General features: G+C 37.7%; 1 protein-coding gene and 2 long non-coding RNA genes across 3 annotated transcripts in view; 1 reads left to right on the top strand and 2 right to left on the bottom strand.

Annotated features, from left to right (window-relative positions):
* LOC124395018 overlaps positions 1–1756 on the bottom strand; it is a 2416-nt gene extending 660 nt beyond the window's left edge. The window contains exons 1-3 of the long non-coding RNA XR_006927586.1: positions 1711–1756; positions 107–193; positions 1–11 (exon numbers count right to left, since the gene is read on the bottom strand). The exon at positions 1–11 is cut by the window's left edge and continues 100 nt beyond it. This is a non-coding gene — a long non-coding RNA (uncharacterized LOC124395018). The remainder of the gene's footprint in view (positions 12–106; positions 194–1710) is intronic.
* LOC124395019 overlaps positions 1–1863 on the top strand; it is a 2682-nt gene extending 819 nt beyond the window's left edge. Inside the window, exon 2 of the long non-coding RNA XR_006927587.1 lies at positions 1790–1863. This is a non-coding gene — a long non-coding RNA (uncharacterized LOC124395019). The remainder of the gene's footprint in view (positions 1–1789) is intronic.
* The window catches only part of itgae.2 (integrin, alpha E, tandem duplicate 2), a 24595-nt gene continuing 8895 nt past the window's right edge, over positions 1801–17500 (bottom strand). The window contains exons 11-32 of the mRNA XM_046863562.1: positions 10189–10336; positions 9476–9546; positions 9239–9365; positions 9034–9161; positions 8802–8939; positions 8504–8710; positions 7414–7541; positions 6446–6588; positions 6168–6316; positions 5922–6038; positions 5428–5498; positions 5191–5314; positions 4982–5071; positions 4801–4877; positions 4635–4715; positions 4474–4549; positions 4256–4357; positions 4121–4153; positions 3925–4008; positions 2321–2407; positions 2115–2225; positions 1801–2024 (exon numbers count right to left, since the gene is read on the bottom strand). Of these exons, the coding sequence (XP_046719518.1) occupies positions 1971–2024; positions 2115–2225; positions 2321–2407; positions 3925–4008; positions 4121–4153; positions 4256–4357; positions 4474–4549; positions 4635–4715; positions 4801–4877; positions 4982–5071; positions 5191–5314; positions 5428–5498; positions 5922–6038; positions 6168–6316; positions 6446–6588; positions 7414–7541; positions 8504–8710; positions 8802–8939; positions 9034–9161; positions 9239–9365; positions 9476–9546; positions 10189–10336 (2346 nt within the window). The 3' untranslated portion in view covers positions 1801–1970. The remainder of the gene's footprint in view (positions 2025–2114; positions 2226–2320; positions 2408–3924; positions 4009–4120; positions 4154–4255; positions 4358–4473; positions 4550–4634; positions 4716–4800; positions 4878–4981; positions 5072–5190; positions 5315–5427; positions 5499–5921; positions 6039–6167; positions 6317–6445; positions 6589–7413; positions 7542–8503; positions 8711–8801; positions 8940–9033; positions 9162–9238; positions 9366–9475; positions 9547–10188; positions 10337–17500) is intronic.

Genomic DNA, 17500 nt, shown 5'->3' on the forward strand with positions numbered 1-17500 from the left:
AAAACTTGCACCTGCCATTACAGAAAAAAACATGAGCCACATAAACACTTATTGTTACATATAATTCAGGCATTTATGGCTGCATTTAAGGTTAACTTTCACCCACTTGTACTGTCTTTATAATGTTTTTTCCAGCATAGATGTTCTCATCAAATGTAATTACTCCCTTGGCAGTGATCTTCTCTGTAATATCCTGTTTAATTAAAAGGATAGGGAACACATTCACATGTGGTCACAACCAGTTCTCGAATTGAGCCAAGTCTTATCCCCAGTTGTTCTGTAATTGATCTATTTTTCACTTGTCATGGGGTCCCTAATGCCTTATTGGGGTCCTGGATCCCCCCAGCCCCCTCAGTTCGAGCACTGGTGACAAATTCTGCATGTATAAAATGCACAAAATAAACTGAATGAAAATATTTTCAGTATTTCACTGCTTTTAAAGTTGGATCTCTTTATAAGTAATGAAGTTACTTGTATTGCCTCATGCATACTGGTTACAAAATCGTTAATACTGTTATCGGGATGTTGCTTATCAAGAGAAGGCCATATTTCCTTCATCCTGTATGTTCTCACAACATACACTCACCGGCCACTTTATTAGGTACACCTGTCCAACTGCTCGTTAACGCAAATTTCTAATCAGCCAATCACATGGCAGCAACTCAATGCATTTAGGCATGTAGACAAGGTCAAGACGATCTGCTGCAGTTTAAACCAAGCGTCAGAATGGGGAAGAAAGGTGATTTAAGTGACTTTGAACGTGGCATGGTTGTTGGTGCCAGACAGGCTGGTCTGAGTAGAATTGCCAGACTGGTTCGAGCTAATAGAAAGGCAGCAGTGAACCGTGAGGCGGATGGGCTACAGCAGAAGAAGACCACACTGGGTGCCACTCCTGACAGCTAAGAACAGGAAACTGAGGCTACAATTTGCACAGGCTCACCAAAATTGGACAATAGAAGATTGGAAAAACGTTGCCTGTTCTGATGAGTCTCGATTTCTGCTCCGACATTTGGATGGTAGGGTCAGAATTTGGTGTAAACAACATGAAAGCATGTATCCATCCTGCCTTGTATCAACGGTTCAGGCTGATGGTGGTGGTGTAATGGTGTGGGGGATATTTTCTTGGCACACTTTGGGCCCATTAGTACCAATTGAGCATCGTGTCAACGCCACAGCCTATCTGAGTATTGTTGCTGACCATGTCCATCCCTTTATGACCACAGTGTACCCATCTTCTGATGGCTACTTACAGCAGGATAACGCGGCATGTCATAAAGCGCGAATCATCTCAGACTGGTTTCTTGAACATGACAATGAGTTCACTGTACTCAAATGGCCTCCACAGTCACCAGATCTCAATCCAATAGAGCGCCTTTGGGATGTGGTGGAACGGGAGATTCGCATCATGGATGTGCATCCGACAAATCTGCAGCAACTGCTATCATGTCAATATGGACCAAAATCTCAGGAATGTTTCCAGTACCTTGTTGAATCTATGCCATGAAGAATTAAGGCAGTTCTGAAGGCAAAAGGGGGTCCAACCCGGTACTAGAAAGGTGTACCTAATAAAGTGGCCGGTGAATGTATAAGGCTCATATAGACTTTGTTTTAGACATTTTAAAACAGTATGTCTCAGATTTCTCTCTAACACTTAATAACATTAGCCACTTCTGAATATATTTTATGGATATACTAGTAGTTTCATTGTACCTTAATGTCGTGGATATGCGTTTGAGCCTTTATGTTAATCTCTTTTGCAACTCTGTCAGAATGCATTAAATCTGTACAGGTCATTTACAAAACGCTTCAAGATTTCAAGAAGATTTAAGAAAACTATTCAGCAATTAAAAATATATTCCTAATTAAAACAACTTAAAATGTACAATTATAAAATAATAAATCTACACAGACAATGTGCTATTATCTAAAAAGAACACTGATATGCAATCTGTTCAACATTGAAATTGCCTTCAGGTTGTACTCATTGAGCGTTCCATCTTATGGCGTCGACGGAAAAATCCACACTGTATATAAGAAGGAATGTATTAATTTTTTTAAATGCATATAAGTTCACGGATTAAAAGGAACCATTCAAAACAAAAGCTGAAGTTTACCTTGATAAGAATAATGATGATGATGATTAAAAGGATAAACCCTCCAATGGAACTGCCTACAATGAGTGCACTTGATGTCACAACTGTCAGCTTAACAAGTAAAACTTGCACCTGCCATTACAGAAAAAAACATGAGCCACATAAACACTTATTGTTACATATAATTCAGGCATTTATGGCTGCATTTAAGGTTAACTTTCACCCACTTGTACTGTCTTTATAATGTTTTTTCCAGCATAGATGTTCTCATCAAATGTAATTACTCCCTTGGCAGTGATCTTCTCTGTAATATCCTGTTTAATTAAAAGGATAGGGAACACATTCACATGTGGTCACAACCAGTTCTCGAATTGAGCCAAGTCTTATCCCCAGTTGTTCTGTAATTGATCTATTTTTCACTTGTCATGGGGGTCCCTAATGCCTTATTGGGGGTCCTGGATCCCCCCAGCCCCCCTCAGTTCGAGCACTGGTGACAAATTCTGCATGTATAAAATGCACAAAATAAACTGAATGAAAATATTTTCAGTATTTCACTGCTTTTAAAGTTGGATCTCTTTATAAGTAATGAAGTTACTTGTATTGCCTCATGCATACTGGTTACAAAATCGTTAATACTGTTATCGGGATGTTGCTTATCAAGAGAAGGCCATATTTCCTTCATCCTGTATGTTCTCACAACATACACTCACCGGCCACTTTATTAGGTACACCTGTCCAACTGCTCGTTAACGCAAATTTCTAATCAGCCAATCACATGGCAGCAACTCAATGCATTTAGGCATGTAGACAAGGTCAAGACGATCTGCTGCAGTTTAAACCAAGCGTCAGAATGGGAAGAAAGGTGATTTAAGTGACTTTGAGCGTGGCATGGTTGTTGGTGCCAGACAGGCTGGTCTGAGTAGAATTGCCAGACTGGTTCGAGCTAATAGAAAGGCAGCAGTGAACCGTGAGGCGGATGGGCTACAGCAGAAGAAGACCACACTGGGTGCCACTCCTGACAGCTAAGAACAGGAAACTGAGGCTACAATTTGCACAGGCTCACCAAAATTGGACAATAGAAGATTGGAAAAACGTTGCCTGTTCTGATGAGTCTCGATTTCTGCTCCGACATTTGGATGGTAGGGTCAGAATTTGGTGTAAACAACATGAAAGCATGGATCCATCCTGCCTTGTATCAACGGTTCAGGCTGATGGTGGTGGTGTAATGGTGTGGGGGATATTTTCTTGGCACACTTTGGGCCCATTAGTACCAATTGAGCATCGTGTCAACGCCACAGCCTATCTGAGTATTGTTGCTGACCATGTCCATCCCTTTATGACCACAGTGTACCCATCTTCTGATGGCTACTTCCAGCAGGATAACGCGGCATGTCATAAAGCGAATCATCTCAGACTGGTTTCTTGAACATGACAATGAGTTCACTGTACTCAAATGGCCTCCACAGTCACCAGATCTCAATCCAATAGAGCGCCTTTGGGATGTGGTGGAACGGGAGATTCGCATTATGGATGTGCATCCGACAAATCTGCAGCAACTGCTATCATGTCAATATGGACCAAAATCTCAGGAATGTTTCCAGTACCTTGTTGAATCTATGCCATGAAGAATTAAGGCAGTTCTGAAGGCAAAAGGGGGTCCAACCCGGTACTAGAAAGGTGTACCTAATAAAGTGGCCGGTGAATGTATAAGGCTCATATAGACTTTGTTTTAGACATTTTAAAACAGTATGTCTCAGATTTCTCTCTAACACTTAATAACATTAGCCACTTCTGAATATATTTTATGGATATACTAGTAGTTTCATTGTACCTTAATGTCGTGGATATGCGTTTGAGCCTTTATGTTAATCTCTTTTTGCAACTCTGTCAGATTGCATTGAATCTGTAAGGTTTTCTACGGAGACACAATGATGATCATACATTATTAAATTAAATATTCTTTCAACATACACAACATTTATCTAAGAATATGACTTTTATAAATTAATTGATAAGAATTCATTTACCATAACATTTTTATCTGAGGGCAATAAGCAGGTCTACCGAAAGAAAAAAGCAATGTTAGAATGTACAGTGCAGCTTCATTCAAAATCATATTCTCACTAGTAAAAATTGCATCAAATGAAATCTTTTATATGTACATTTGGTTCGACGCTCATGATGACGACGTCGGTTTTATGTGTCTGCTTTTCGATTGTGATTTCCACGTTTATTTTGGCCTCATATTCGTTTGTACCCTCCAGCTGCAAATGTAAGGCAGACAAGAACAAATGATTTGTAAAAGAAAAAAGTAATTCGAATACAAGCTCTCATTTCACAGCACAACCGAATGCTCAGAACTGCGATTTAGGGCATTTACCTTAAAATTGAACTGCAGCGTTTGTGACTTGCTTTTTTCCCCCTCTGTAATGTTTAGTCTGTTTGGCATGGCTGAACTGTGGAAATAAAAAAACTGCCTGTAACCAATACGCTTCAGCAGACAATTGCAAAAACATTTGTAATAGTTTGATCATTCCTTACCCAGCAAGATGAACTGCAAGAGCTTTCTTTACTGTGAAACTGTACGCCTTTGAATCAAGTACCTCACTGCCATTATTGCCACTGAAATCAAATAGAATAATAAAATATTTCAGTGCGATGTACCTCACCACAATTTCTCAATTGAAATACAAGTGTAAGTGCTAACCCTGTTAACTGAGCAGTAATTGATTCTGTGTTGCTTGTGTTCTTGTTAATAGGCTGCCAAGTGATTGTCAGTCTGGTCTATAGTGGAGAAACAAAGAGTATATTAAGAGTTATATTGAAAGGTAAAATCTAAAATAATTTGAAGCTCTAGATTGCTTCACCACAACATGTTTGAGTAATACCTCTGCATTCCTTTGGAATACGGGATACAAAATTTTACACACTAGTTGATGGTTGTCATTTTTATTCTCACATGTGCCACCCTCAGACTTCTGTAGAAAAAAAATCATAACAAGTAAGACTCAACTGATATTAAACATTCAGTGGTTTTTTTTTCTTTTTCTGTTTTAAGGTTACCGTTTATTTTGATGTACCTTAATCTTGATCTTACCTTGAAAGATAGTAATTCAGGATACACCAAGGTCAGAGTGGTCATATAAGAATTGTCCCCAGAGTTCTTAAGGTCAAACGATATATCCAACGTTTGGGTCTTGCCAATTATTACAGTGGAATTGCTATAATGATGGAAACAGATTGTCAGTATTAAAATATAATAATAAAAATTAAGTATGCAAAATCTGAGTCTACAAGACTAGGATTGCAAACAATTACATAATGGTGGCCTTACCTGAGTTTCGAATCAGCCAGTGAAATATAAGCCTTACAATGCTCACTTAAACACTCCTTTTCAAAATGAATCTGGATTATAAAAAATAGGACATTTTAAAATGATAAATTGGGCTGAACTGTAAATTGTGCATAGACTGACGCTTGTCACTCAAAGAAAAGAGACCAACATTTGCAGCTTGGTAGTGCTGTAGCCCATTATCCCTATGCCTAAATAACAAATGCTTTAAACATTGAGCAACCACAACACTACCAATGCTACCATTTATATGTCTGTCAAAATACAATATATACCAAATACCAATATATACCAATTACTTTTGCCCCCACCAAAAGGTTAAAAACCTACGAGCAGCACTCATTTACTGACTGGCTAATAAATATTTTCACCACCTACAGTTGCAAAAAGTCATGTTCCTGTTCAGTTCACCCAGAAATGTTGCATTCTACAACCCTTACAACCTATTTTCATAATTCATAGTTTTTTAAAATTACCTCCTTTATGGCCTCTTTTGGAGTATATGCATCAAGAGCCCGCAGAGGAAATCCAGTGGCTGGGGTTAATGTAAAATTCACCCTAATCTTTATAGATGAGAAACAGTCAGAGCAGCCCTGCAAACAGATTTAAAAACCGTCATGAACAAACTGAAAATTGAAAACGACAATGAAAATAATTACTTTGCTAAATCAAAAAGATTTACTGCAAGGGAATCAAGGCTTAAGTGATTTACAATAACTTACCACATATTTCACTTCTATCGAGTCAGTGCAGGTTTGGGACTCAGTCAGAGTAAAGTCCACTCTCCCTTCATTAGGCTTGAGAAAAACCAGTCGCTTTTGTTCTTTACCCCAGTCCAAATCAATATCATACTCAATTAATAGTTCACCAGCTAAAGGGATGAAACATGGGAGATAAAATGCTTAAAAATGGAAATCAATAAAATAAAGAAATACAGACATACTTCTGTTTTGGGTATTCAAATTCAAATTTTATTCATCACATACATATGACTACTTACACTTAATATCTCCTTTTGGTGTTTTGAAGCAAATTTGGAACTTTGTGTCAAATTTGCTTGACTCATCATTGCTCTGCTTATCACTGGCAATCAGGTCGTTAGCAACCTCTATTTCTGGTTGAATAACGATAACCGGAATTGTCCTAAAAATGAAAAAACAAGTCCATAGACTTTTATGAGTATCTCTTTTCTCAATGTACATGCAGTGAAAACATGTAGTTTGGTGCTTTCCATACCATATTTATCTATTTAGTAATTTAATATATTCTGGTAAATCAAAAGTCAAAAGCAAATTATTGATAAAAGTAAATACAAATAAAATAAAAGCATATTTATTAATAATGGATGCCAGTTGTCAATTGTAAGTTATTTAAGAGAAGATTGTGAGTGGTTCTTTTTTATTGGAGGGGTGCAAACAAATTTGTCCTTGTCTGTACTATAAATGGTATAAGAATTGTTAGAGAAAAACAGTCGTGTTGCTGTACCAACAAATCTCTAAATTATGGTACAGAATTAAGATGCATTACAATGTTGCGCTGTCACTTTGTAGCATGATATTGTTGTTCAAATCATGTCACAAAGACATTGAATGGTCACCTGTTGCTTTATCTCTGGATAAGATCACATGCTTGAGATGTTTTAATCTCAGAGTTAACAGATTGGAGTTAGTAGTGACCTTATGGAAAACCCCCCTGATTGATCCAAGTGGCTCAAAATGACACCATCAGGATGAAATTCCTAAATCTTACATTCTTTAGATTTAACAAACTGTAGTTTTTTTCCTTAATTGTAGTTTATAAGCTTTCCTTCAAATATGAACCAAAGTAGCCCATCATTTATTTTTTAAGAACAATCAACACCCATAGCATCCTTAATGAAAATATGAATATGGATAGTGTGATAGTGACTTGTCATACCATACAGTGTAGTACCATACCTACATTTTACAATGCTATATTTATACTCACTTAAAGACATTTATGGTTCCTTCACTCCCAACACTAATTAGTGGTTGCTTTTTTTTTTCTACTGACATGGCACTCACTGCCTGGCCAAAGTGCACAAGTTTAATTCCGAAGTCTGATGGTGTGATTCTCTGGGAACAGAGAGAAAAACAATAAATGATTAATGCTAAAAATCCATCTGTTTGATCAGAGGTGATTATGTAGTCCAAAAATCAACTAATATTATTTTTTATATTACAGAGGATTGCAATAAAAATGTATTCTCAGAGATCCAGGCCTTCAGAGTGTAGCACAGTGCCTTGTAGACACTGTAAAAGACTATCCGATGTGACAACATTACTTAATGCACATGAGTGTGCACTTAATATCTAACACAACCTTAGGAAAACTACACTTGTTTTTGGAAAGCTGCAGATTTTTGCATCATAAAACAAGAATGAATCAAAATTTTGAACACCACTATTAAATTTACTATTTACTTTAGAGACTGACCAAATTTTTTGTTATATATATATATATATAATGTAAAATTGATGGAGCGCCAACATTAAAACATCATCCTTGGAACCCCAGGCATGGTGGTAATGTGGTCATCTTATTTTTGATAATTTTATAAGGATGACCTTCCAGCTGCAAAACATCCCTAAGTATACGGCCAAAATTTTACTTTAGTTGTTCAAACCCAATAAACTGAATTGGTGGAAATGATTTAGTCAAAGCCTTTAGTTTAGCCTCATCCAGTCAGGCAGAGCTGGAGCAATTTGACAGAGAACTGGGCAAACATTTCAGGCTTTAGATCTAAATACACAAAACTTATACACAGATCCCAGATTACTTTAATTGCAGCCAAACATACAAAGGCAACTGTAAGTGGAGGCAAATGTGGTTTGACAAAGTATTGATCTAGCAGTGTATATATTTGTGTAAATCAGAAAAATTGACATTTCTTGTTAAATAACATATTACAATAAGAAATATTGTGCACCTTCAAATGCTGTGTAAATCAAATTGCCTGTTTGGTAATTTTAGGTTGCAAAATAAAAAAATGTGGAAAATATCAAGGGGGATAATACATTAGCACTGTATAGCATACCTGTGAAAAATGTTTTTTTAGACCATCATTAAAACCATTATATATGTAGACACTTCCTGAGTGATCTGCTTCGAGGGGAGCTCCCACTGCAATATCACGGAATTCGTTCCCGTCAATGTCTCCAATATCAGCTATGGCAGAGCCAAACCTTGCAAACATGTATTTTTCTAGTCCACGCAATTCAAAGGTTACTTTCTCAAATTTTCCCTACAGAAAAACAGTTGGATTATAGGTTAATTTAAAGAAGACAAAGTAAAAAAAATATTCGGAAGGAAAGATTAGTAAAAAGTAGATGTACTTTATTTAGTCTGTACAACAGCACTTTGCCCTCTTCCCCTTTTACATGGAAGTGTGGCGCTCCAACCAGAAGATAATCTGTTTCCTCATCATTATTAATGTCCAAGGCACAGAGAACTGATCCAAAATAAGACCCAACCTGTAAGGCCAATATTTATTTAGGTGAAATGACCTGTGACTATTCCAGATTAAAGAAGAAACAAACATACAACATTATAAATATTTCTTCAGACCTGATCCCCTTGTAGCAAATCTTGTTTGGTCCCATCAAAAATGAATACTGCGCCAGTCAAGTAGTACCTGGGTGCCCCAGATATATACAGTGTTTTCTTATTCGAGTACACCGATGCCACACTGTAACCTGTAAGTACCAAAAATCTTTAGGATGTGATCTACTGAACTTTGTCCTTAAAACTTCATGTTTTTTGTTGATCATACCCAAATAAGAAAATCTATGTTCTTCATTGCTTGCATTTAAAAAAGTCACAAGTTCTTCGTTCCTTTTTTTCAGAATGATCCCTCCGCTCCAGTCATATGCTCCCACAGCACCAAAAAGGATCGAACCCTACAGGTTATTTGAGATGGTAAGTAATGGTACATAACGAGTTTTAAACAAAAGCAGTTACTTCATGCACTTTTAAAAACAACAACTCTGGCTAAATATCCAGCACTTACATCATGTGTAAAGTGAGAGCTAAATCCAGCCTCTGCAAGCTGAAACTGAAAACCTGCTCCCTTCTGTATGCCTGATAAAAAGGTCAATCAAAAAAATATAAAAGAGTTGTAGCATTTTAATCAAAGCTAAAACCATTTTGGATAAAAAAACACAGCTACCAACACTCTCTTTGCAAATTAAACAAGGAATATAGCAGTAATAAGTTTATTTCATAGTGAAAGTGCGTTTTAACTAAATGTCTGCTGCAAAAAAGTACAACTTGGCATTTCTCACATGCTCCATTCATCAAAATCCTTTGCTCTATGAGAGTCTGATGTATTTATTTCAAGCCATTAGTTATTCAATTTGATTAAAGGCAAGTGTATTGGTAAAAACAATGTCTTGATATGTTCCTGATGAAACAGTATTTCATTTATTATGGAATCGGTTCCATGGGGTTGTGATGAAATAACATTCCATTTTTCCACGGCGTGTCGTTTTATTTCTCTTATAATGTAATTTGTCAACAGCTGCAAATTTTTTTATTAACTGAACAAGCATCATACACATTTAAGATTTTAATGGTTAATGTGGTGAAAAGCCCAAAAGTTCTTTCTTCTCTTTTGAAGTAAAAAATGCATCAGTTAAAATCAGCAGCCTTTGCACAATGCGTAAATTCAACATTCAAAATGATTTGTTCAAAGTGATTTGCACTTATTTTCAAATAACTTACCTTCAATCCCAATGATGCTTTTTTCCAAAGAAGAAAGAATTTTTTCCAATGCTCCATAATTCGAAACATTGAAAAATCGGTCTTCGCTGCCAGCAATTTGTATCATCTCATTTATTGCATTTCTTTTACCAAGAACCTCTGGCCCTACCTGAGAACAGATCACATATTAATGCATATTAATATACTGTATATATATATATATATATATATATATATATATATATATATATATATATATATATATATATAATAGTGCATTCATAAAGTATTCAGCCCCCTTCACTTTTTTGCAACTGCAACATAAAAAAATTGCAAAAAGTTAAGGGTGTCAAAATACTTTTCAAAATCATATTATATATATATATATATATATATATATATATATATATATATATATATATATATATATATATATATATATATATACACACACAGTGAGGAAAATAAGTATTTGAACACCCTGCTATTTTGCAAGTTTTCCCACTTAGAAATCATGGAGGGGTCTGAAATTGTCATCGTAGGTGCATGTCCACTGTGAGAGACATAATAAAAAAAAAAAAATCACAATATATGTTTTTTAAACTATTTATTTGTATGATACAGCTGCAAATAAGTATTTGAACACCTGTCTATCAGCTAGAATTCTGACCCTCAAAGACCTGTTAGTCTGCCTTTAAAATCTCCACCTCCACTACATTTATTATCCTAAATTAGATGCACCTGTTTGAGGTCGTTAGCTGCATAAAGACACCTGTCCACCCCATACAATCAGTAAGAATCCAACTACTAACATGGCCAAGACCAAAGAGCTGTCCAAAGACACTAGAGACAAAATTGTACACCTCCACAAGGCTGGAAAGGGCTACGGGAAATTGCCAAGCAGCTTGGTGAAAAAGGTCCACTGTTGGAGCAATCATTAGAAAATGGAAGAAGCTAAACATGACTGTCAATCTCCCTTGGACTGGGGCTCCATGCAAGATCTCACCTCGTGGGGTCTCAATGATCCTAAGGAAGGTGAGAAATCAGCCCAGAACTACACAGGAGGAGCTGGTCAATGACCTGAAAAGAGCTGGGACCACCGTTTCCAAGGTTACTGTTGGTAATACACTAAGACGTCATGGTTTGAAATCATGCATGGCACGGAAGGTTCCCCTGCTTAAACCAGCACATGTCCAGGCACGTCTTAAGTTTGCCATTGACCATTTGGATGATCCAGAGGAGTCATGGGAGAAAGTCATGTGGTCAGATGAGACCAAAATAGAACTTTTGGGTCATAATTCTACTAAACGTGTTTGGAGGAAGAAGAATGATGAGTACCATCCCAAGAACACCATCCCTACTGTGACGCATGGGGGTGGTAGCATCATGCTTTGGGGGTGTTTTTCTGCACATGGGACAGGGTGACTGCACTGTATTAAGGAGAGGATGACCGGGGCCACGTATTGCGAGATTTTGGGGAACAACCTCCTTCCCTCAGTTAGAGCATTGAAGATGGGTCGAGGCTGGGTCTTCCAACATGACAATGACCCGAAGCACACAGCCAGGATAACCAAGGAGTGGCTCTGTAAGAAGCATATCAAGGTTCTGGCGTGGCCTAGCCAGTCTCCAGACGTAAACCTAATAGAGAATCTTTGGAGGGAGCTCAAACTCCGTGTTTCGCAGCGACAGGCCAGAAACCTGACTGATCTAGAGAAGATCTGTGTGGAGGAGTGGGCCAAAATCCCTCCTGCAGTGTGTGCAAACCTGGTGAAAAACTACAGGAAACGTTTGACCTCTTTAATTGCAAACAAAGGCTACTGTACCAAATATTAACATTGACTTTCTCAGGTGTTCAAATACTTATTTGCAGCTGTATCATACAAATAAATAGTTAAAAATCATATATTGTGATTTCTGGATTTTTTTTTTTAGATTATGTCTCTCACAGTGGACATGCACCTACGATGACAATTTCAGACCCCTTCATGATTTCTAAGTGGGAGAACTTGCAAAATAGCAGGGTGTTCAAATACTTATTTTCCTCACTGTATATATATACACTGGCGATCAAATTTAGAGAACAATTTATAAACAATTGAACAATTCTGAAATAATGTCATCTTCACTGCTCAACAGTTGAAGGAGTTTTTGTCCTGTCTATACCATGCTACCAGATCACCTTTTCCACAAAATAACTAAGGCATTTCCAAAAAAAACCCTATTATTTTCCAGAAAACACACTGATCAAAATTAAAGAACACTTTCAGATACTTCCCAGTTATTGGTGTTAATCTGGTACCTGGTGCTAATTTCCTTGATTATCTGTCAACCCCTATTTAACTGGCAGCCTAACTTCCAGTTTCACTGACTCTGCAATATGGTGGGCCGTTCTAAAGTGACTGAAAGCCTCCGGCAGCAGGTTGTCCAGATGAAGGCCAAAGGGATGACTCTATCGGCCATAGCAAGACAAGTTGGTCGTTCCAAATCTGTGATTTCAAGAATATTGAAGGGGGGGGGGTCATGTGACGCATGTAATGGAGTAGCCGTGTTGACGAAGAGCTCCGGCAAAGGCTTCAAAAGTCTCCCTCTCTAGACTCAATATTATCTCTGAAAGTGCAGAACTCTAATGTATAAGTTATAAGGTATGTCAAAGAAACAACTTGACTCCAGTCACAAGCTTCGTAGCAGAAAATTATCGAGTATCAGCACTCGCTCCTCTCCTAAGATGGCAGATGAGCTAATGAATCCGAGCGATATGGATGTGTTGGTGAAGAAAATAACAACAGAAGTCTTGGCGGGTGTCGATAAGGCTTTGGAAAACAAAATTGATCCGGTGTTAGAGAAACTGTCGGCGGTAGCGACATTTGTCGAGCAGGTGAAAAAAAGGGTCACTATAGCTGAAACACGTATATCGGCGGTGGAAGACACGGTCTCAAGAGACAACGCTGATTTGAACCAAATGAAAAAAACGCTTGACACGGCCCTGGAAAAGATAGACGACCTGGAAAACAGAAGCAGGCGATGCAATATCCGAATAGTCGGCCTGCCTGAAGGGGAGGAAGGGACTAACCCGATTTTGTTCCTGAGGACTTGGCTGCCCAATCTACTTAACGCCGAATTTAAGAATCAACAGGTTAAGATAGAGTGTGTGCACCGTGTTCCTTTGCGTCTTCCCAGACCAGGAGAACGTCCGAGAGTGATGATGGCAAAATTACATAATTTTCAAGACAAGGCACGCATTCTGCAAGCAGCGAGAGCCTGGTCACCTGGTCTACAAACGCCACAATATCTCTATCTTTGAAGACTTCTCTGCGGCCATCGTAAGAAAAAGACAAGCCTTTGGTAATGTGAAGAAACGACTCCGTGAACGAGGAATTCGCTTTGCCATGACATATCCAGCGACCCTTCGAGTACAGCACAACGGCGGCGAAAAATTCTTTAAACAGCTGACAGAGGCAGAATCTTTTCTGGACAACCTGCCCGACCCACCAACCATCACTTCGTCAGGGCCGAATCCCCTCGGAGAGGCTGAATGACACGGTACAGACTGCTCAGGTTTTTGTGACATACTTCTACGGATGTTTAGCGACTTAATCTTGGGACACAACAACTAAGCAATATTTGTAAGTTTATATTGTTCAGAGTCTGGGGTAGACGATTAAGGGGAAAAACGCAAGGTCAATATGATGGTATGATTTAAAGAATAAACTAATATAATGTTAATATACAGAAGGCTGTTGCCGCAGCGGACTGACGAGAATCATATCAACGTTTTTGGATTTTGCGGTGCTCTTTTTGAATACCACGCTTTTTCTGTTTGCTCTATCAAGCTTCGGTCATGTAATGTTTCCAAGGAGACAGAGTGGAGATCACTGTTGCTCTCAAATACGAAACTGACCAGCGTCAGACTCCTTGCCTACTCCTAACTATGTTTGTAAAATGTTAATTGTAAATAGTTTTGTTTTTGGTTTGACATGCAGGGCAGAAACCCCTTTTTTTAAAATATATTAATTAATTAATTAATTAATTAATTAATTAATTAATATTTTTTCCCTCAATGCTATACATGGTATCACCGCCCCATTCAACTCCCATGGGATTATCTTTCATATCTATCAGAGTTAAACAGCCCACTTGTTGTTTATGCCAGTGAATAAATCAATATTGAACATATGTAGCTGGAATGTAAAGGGGGTTCAAAATCCAGTAAAAAGAAAAAAGATTCTAAACTATTTAAAAAAAGAACAAATACATATTGCATTTCTGCAGGAGACGCATCTAACAGACAGTGAGCATATTAAATTAAAGAGGGATTGGGTGGGACAAGTATGGCTCATCATTCACCAGCAAAAGTAGGGGAGTTGTCATTCTTGTAAACAAATGTATACCACTAACAGATATTAATACATATTCTGATAAATCAGGACGGTTTATCCTGCTTAAAGCTACACTAGCTGGACAACCCATTACCCTCATGAATGTTTATATCCCCCTATCCAATCTAATGAATTAATTACACAGATTTTCTCTAAATTCACAGAATGGCAGTGTGAACACAGCATTATTGGCTGGTGATTTTAACTGTACACTGCTACCAAAGCTGGATAAATCTTTATCATCTAATGATAGGCCTTCCAATAGAGCACGAGCTCTGTATGAGACATGTGAAGAAATTGGATTGGCAGATGTTTGGCGAACTCTTCATCAAGGAGACAGAGAATACACTTTTTTTTCCCGGAGTCCATAAAACTGGAAACAGAATAGACTATTTTTTCTCTCCCAAATCCTCACTTCAAAATGTAATAGATTGCAACATTGGGAACATCGTAGTTTCAGATCATGCTCCCGTTTGTCTTAGACTAGGCTTATCCAACCAAATATTTTACCCAACTTATTGGAAATTCAAACCGTGGCTCATCCATGATCCAAATTTTGAATCTTTCCTTAAAGAACAAGTTAAACTATTTCTTATGGTCAATAAAACCCCAGACGTGTCTCCCAATTTGCTTTGGGACACTGCAAAAGCTTACATTAGGGGAATAATTATCTCCTACGTAGCCAACCAGAAAAAAAAGCAGCTGGCAGAACAGAGAAAATTTGAAATTATCCCCCACGACTTACAAATAAAATATAATACACGTCCCTCAGACACACTTCTAGCTGAGATAGAAACAGTTAAAACCTCTCTCGAAGCAGTTCTCACCAATAAAGCGGAAAAATCTGTAGTCTTTGCTAGACAGCGGATGTATGAGTTTGCTAATAAACCTAACAAATATCTAGCAAACTTATTGCGTAACCGGTCTCAAGCGCAGGTCATATCCAGCATCAAAGACAAAGAAGGCAGGTGCCACCACGACAATAAAACAATTAACCAAATTTTCAGGGCCTTTTATAAGAGGCTTTACACGTCCCAATTGGGCCTTTCTTCTGGTGGTGATAACAATAAATTCCTTTCAAACCTAAATCTACGGGAAATAACTGAGGAGCAAAGACAGACGTTAAACAAACCAATTGAACTCAGTGAAATTTTGAATTGTATTAATAGTCTTTCCAAAGGAAAAGCACCAGGGCCCGATGGGTTTTACAGTGGAATTCTTTCAGAAATGTAAAATAGAATTAGCAAGTTTAATGCCAGAAATGATACAGTATTCGTTTGATACCATTAAGCTTCCTGGCTCCATGACAGAAGCCAATATTTGTGTTTTCCTAAAAAAAGGCAAGTGCCCTGAGAAGTGAGGATCATATCGTCCTATCTCTCTGCTTAACGTGGATACAAAAATTTTCCGGCTTGAATCAATCCTCCCCACAATAATCAATCCTGACCAGACAGGCTTTGTTAAAGGCAGATCCTCGGCTCATAATGTTAGAAGGCTTCTTAATATAATTCAGTATTCAAATAATCGCACAAATTCAGGGCTAGTCATTTCATTAGACGCTGAGAAGGCATTCGACAGGGTCGAATGGCCATATTTATTCTCAGTGCTCTCTAAATTTAACTTGAGTGAGGTATTTAATAAATGGGTAAGGATTCTTTATTCCTCCCCCACAGCAAGAGTTATTACTAATGGTCTTAGATCCCCAGAATTTACGTTAGCACGTGGTACAAGACAAGGATGTCCAATGTCACCACTGCTGTTTGTGCTGGCTATTGAACCGCTAGCTGCGGCGATTAGAGATGACCCATCCATTGAAGGATTTAAATTAGATAAGAGAACGTATAAAATCTCACTTTATAGCTGATGACATTTTAATTTACCTCAACTCTGCACAACAATCAATTCCACATCTAATTGATACAATTTCCAATTTTGGCTCCTTCTCAGGGTATAAAATAAATCTTTTAAAATCAGAAGCAATGCCATTAAGTAAATTGCACTCCCATGACCCTACAATTTCTCACCCATTTAAATGGTCTCCAGCGGGCTTTGTTTACTTGGGTATAAAGATTACGCCAAATTTGGAAAATCTATATAAAACCAATTTTGCTCCTATTTTTTAAGAAAATTAGATCAGACCTAGATAGATGGTGTAATCTTCCCCTATCCCTATTAGGCCGTGTCCACCTTGTTAAAATGAATATTCTACTTGCCTTCTATACCCATTTCAGATGCTACCAGTTATTATTCCTAACAAAGCACTAAAACAGTTACGTGGCTTCATTATTTCCTTTATCTGGCGAAAAAAAAGACCTAGACTAAGATATAGCCTTCTAACACTATCGAGCAGATGTGGAGGCCTAGCAGCCCCGGACATTAAACTATACCAGCTTTCTGCTCATCTTCTTTTTATACTGGAATGGCACTTAAATGATCCAAACTCAACTTGGATTAGCGCAGAAGCCATATCTCCCAGGCCAGTTCCTCTACGGAACTTACTATATCTTTCACCCAATAAACTGAGAATTCTAACTAAAGATAATTTTATTCTTAAGAATATGACTAGAATATGGAGATTAGTCCACAAAATAGAAGGGCTTGACCCCTACCTTTCACTTCTCACACCCTTACATAACAACCCAGATTTCCCCCGGGGATGAATGATGGCTTAATACATTTGAGAGACAAAGGAATACATTTTATAGGTGATCTGATAGAGAATAAACAGTTAATGACCTTTGAACAATTCACTGCAAAATCTGGACTCAATAAGAAGTTCTTCTTGATATACCATCAGATCCGCAGCTTTATAACAAAAAATCTCAGTTTGTTCAAGTGGATTCTGCGTTTTCCCAATAGAGGAACAGTTGAATAAAATTACTTCACCTCGATCTGTATCCAAAATCTTCTATAATATTTTGATAAGGGCCAATACAGATAGCTCAGATAAAACTAGG

Source organism: Silurus meridionalis, chromosome 12, assembly GCF_014805685.1.
Source record: "Silurus meridionalis isolate SWU-2019-XX chromosome 12, ASM1480568v1, whole genome shotgun sequence".
NCBI classification, from domain to species: Eukaryota; Metazoa; Chordata; class Actinopteri; order Siluriformes; family Siluridae; genus Silurus; species Silurus meridionalis.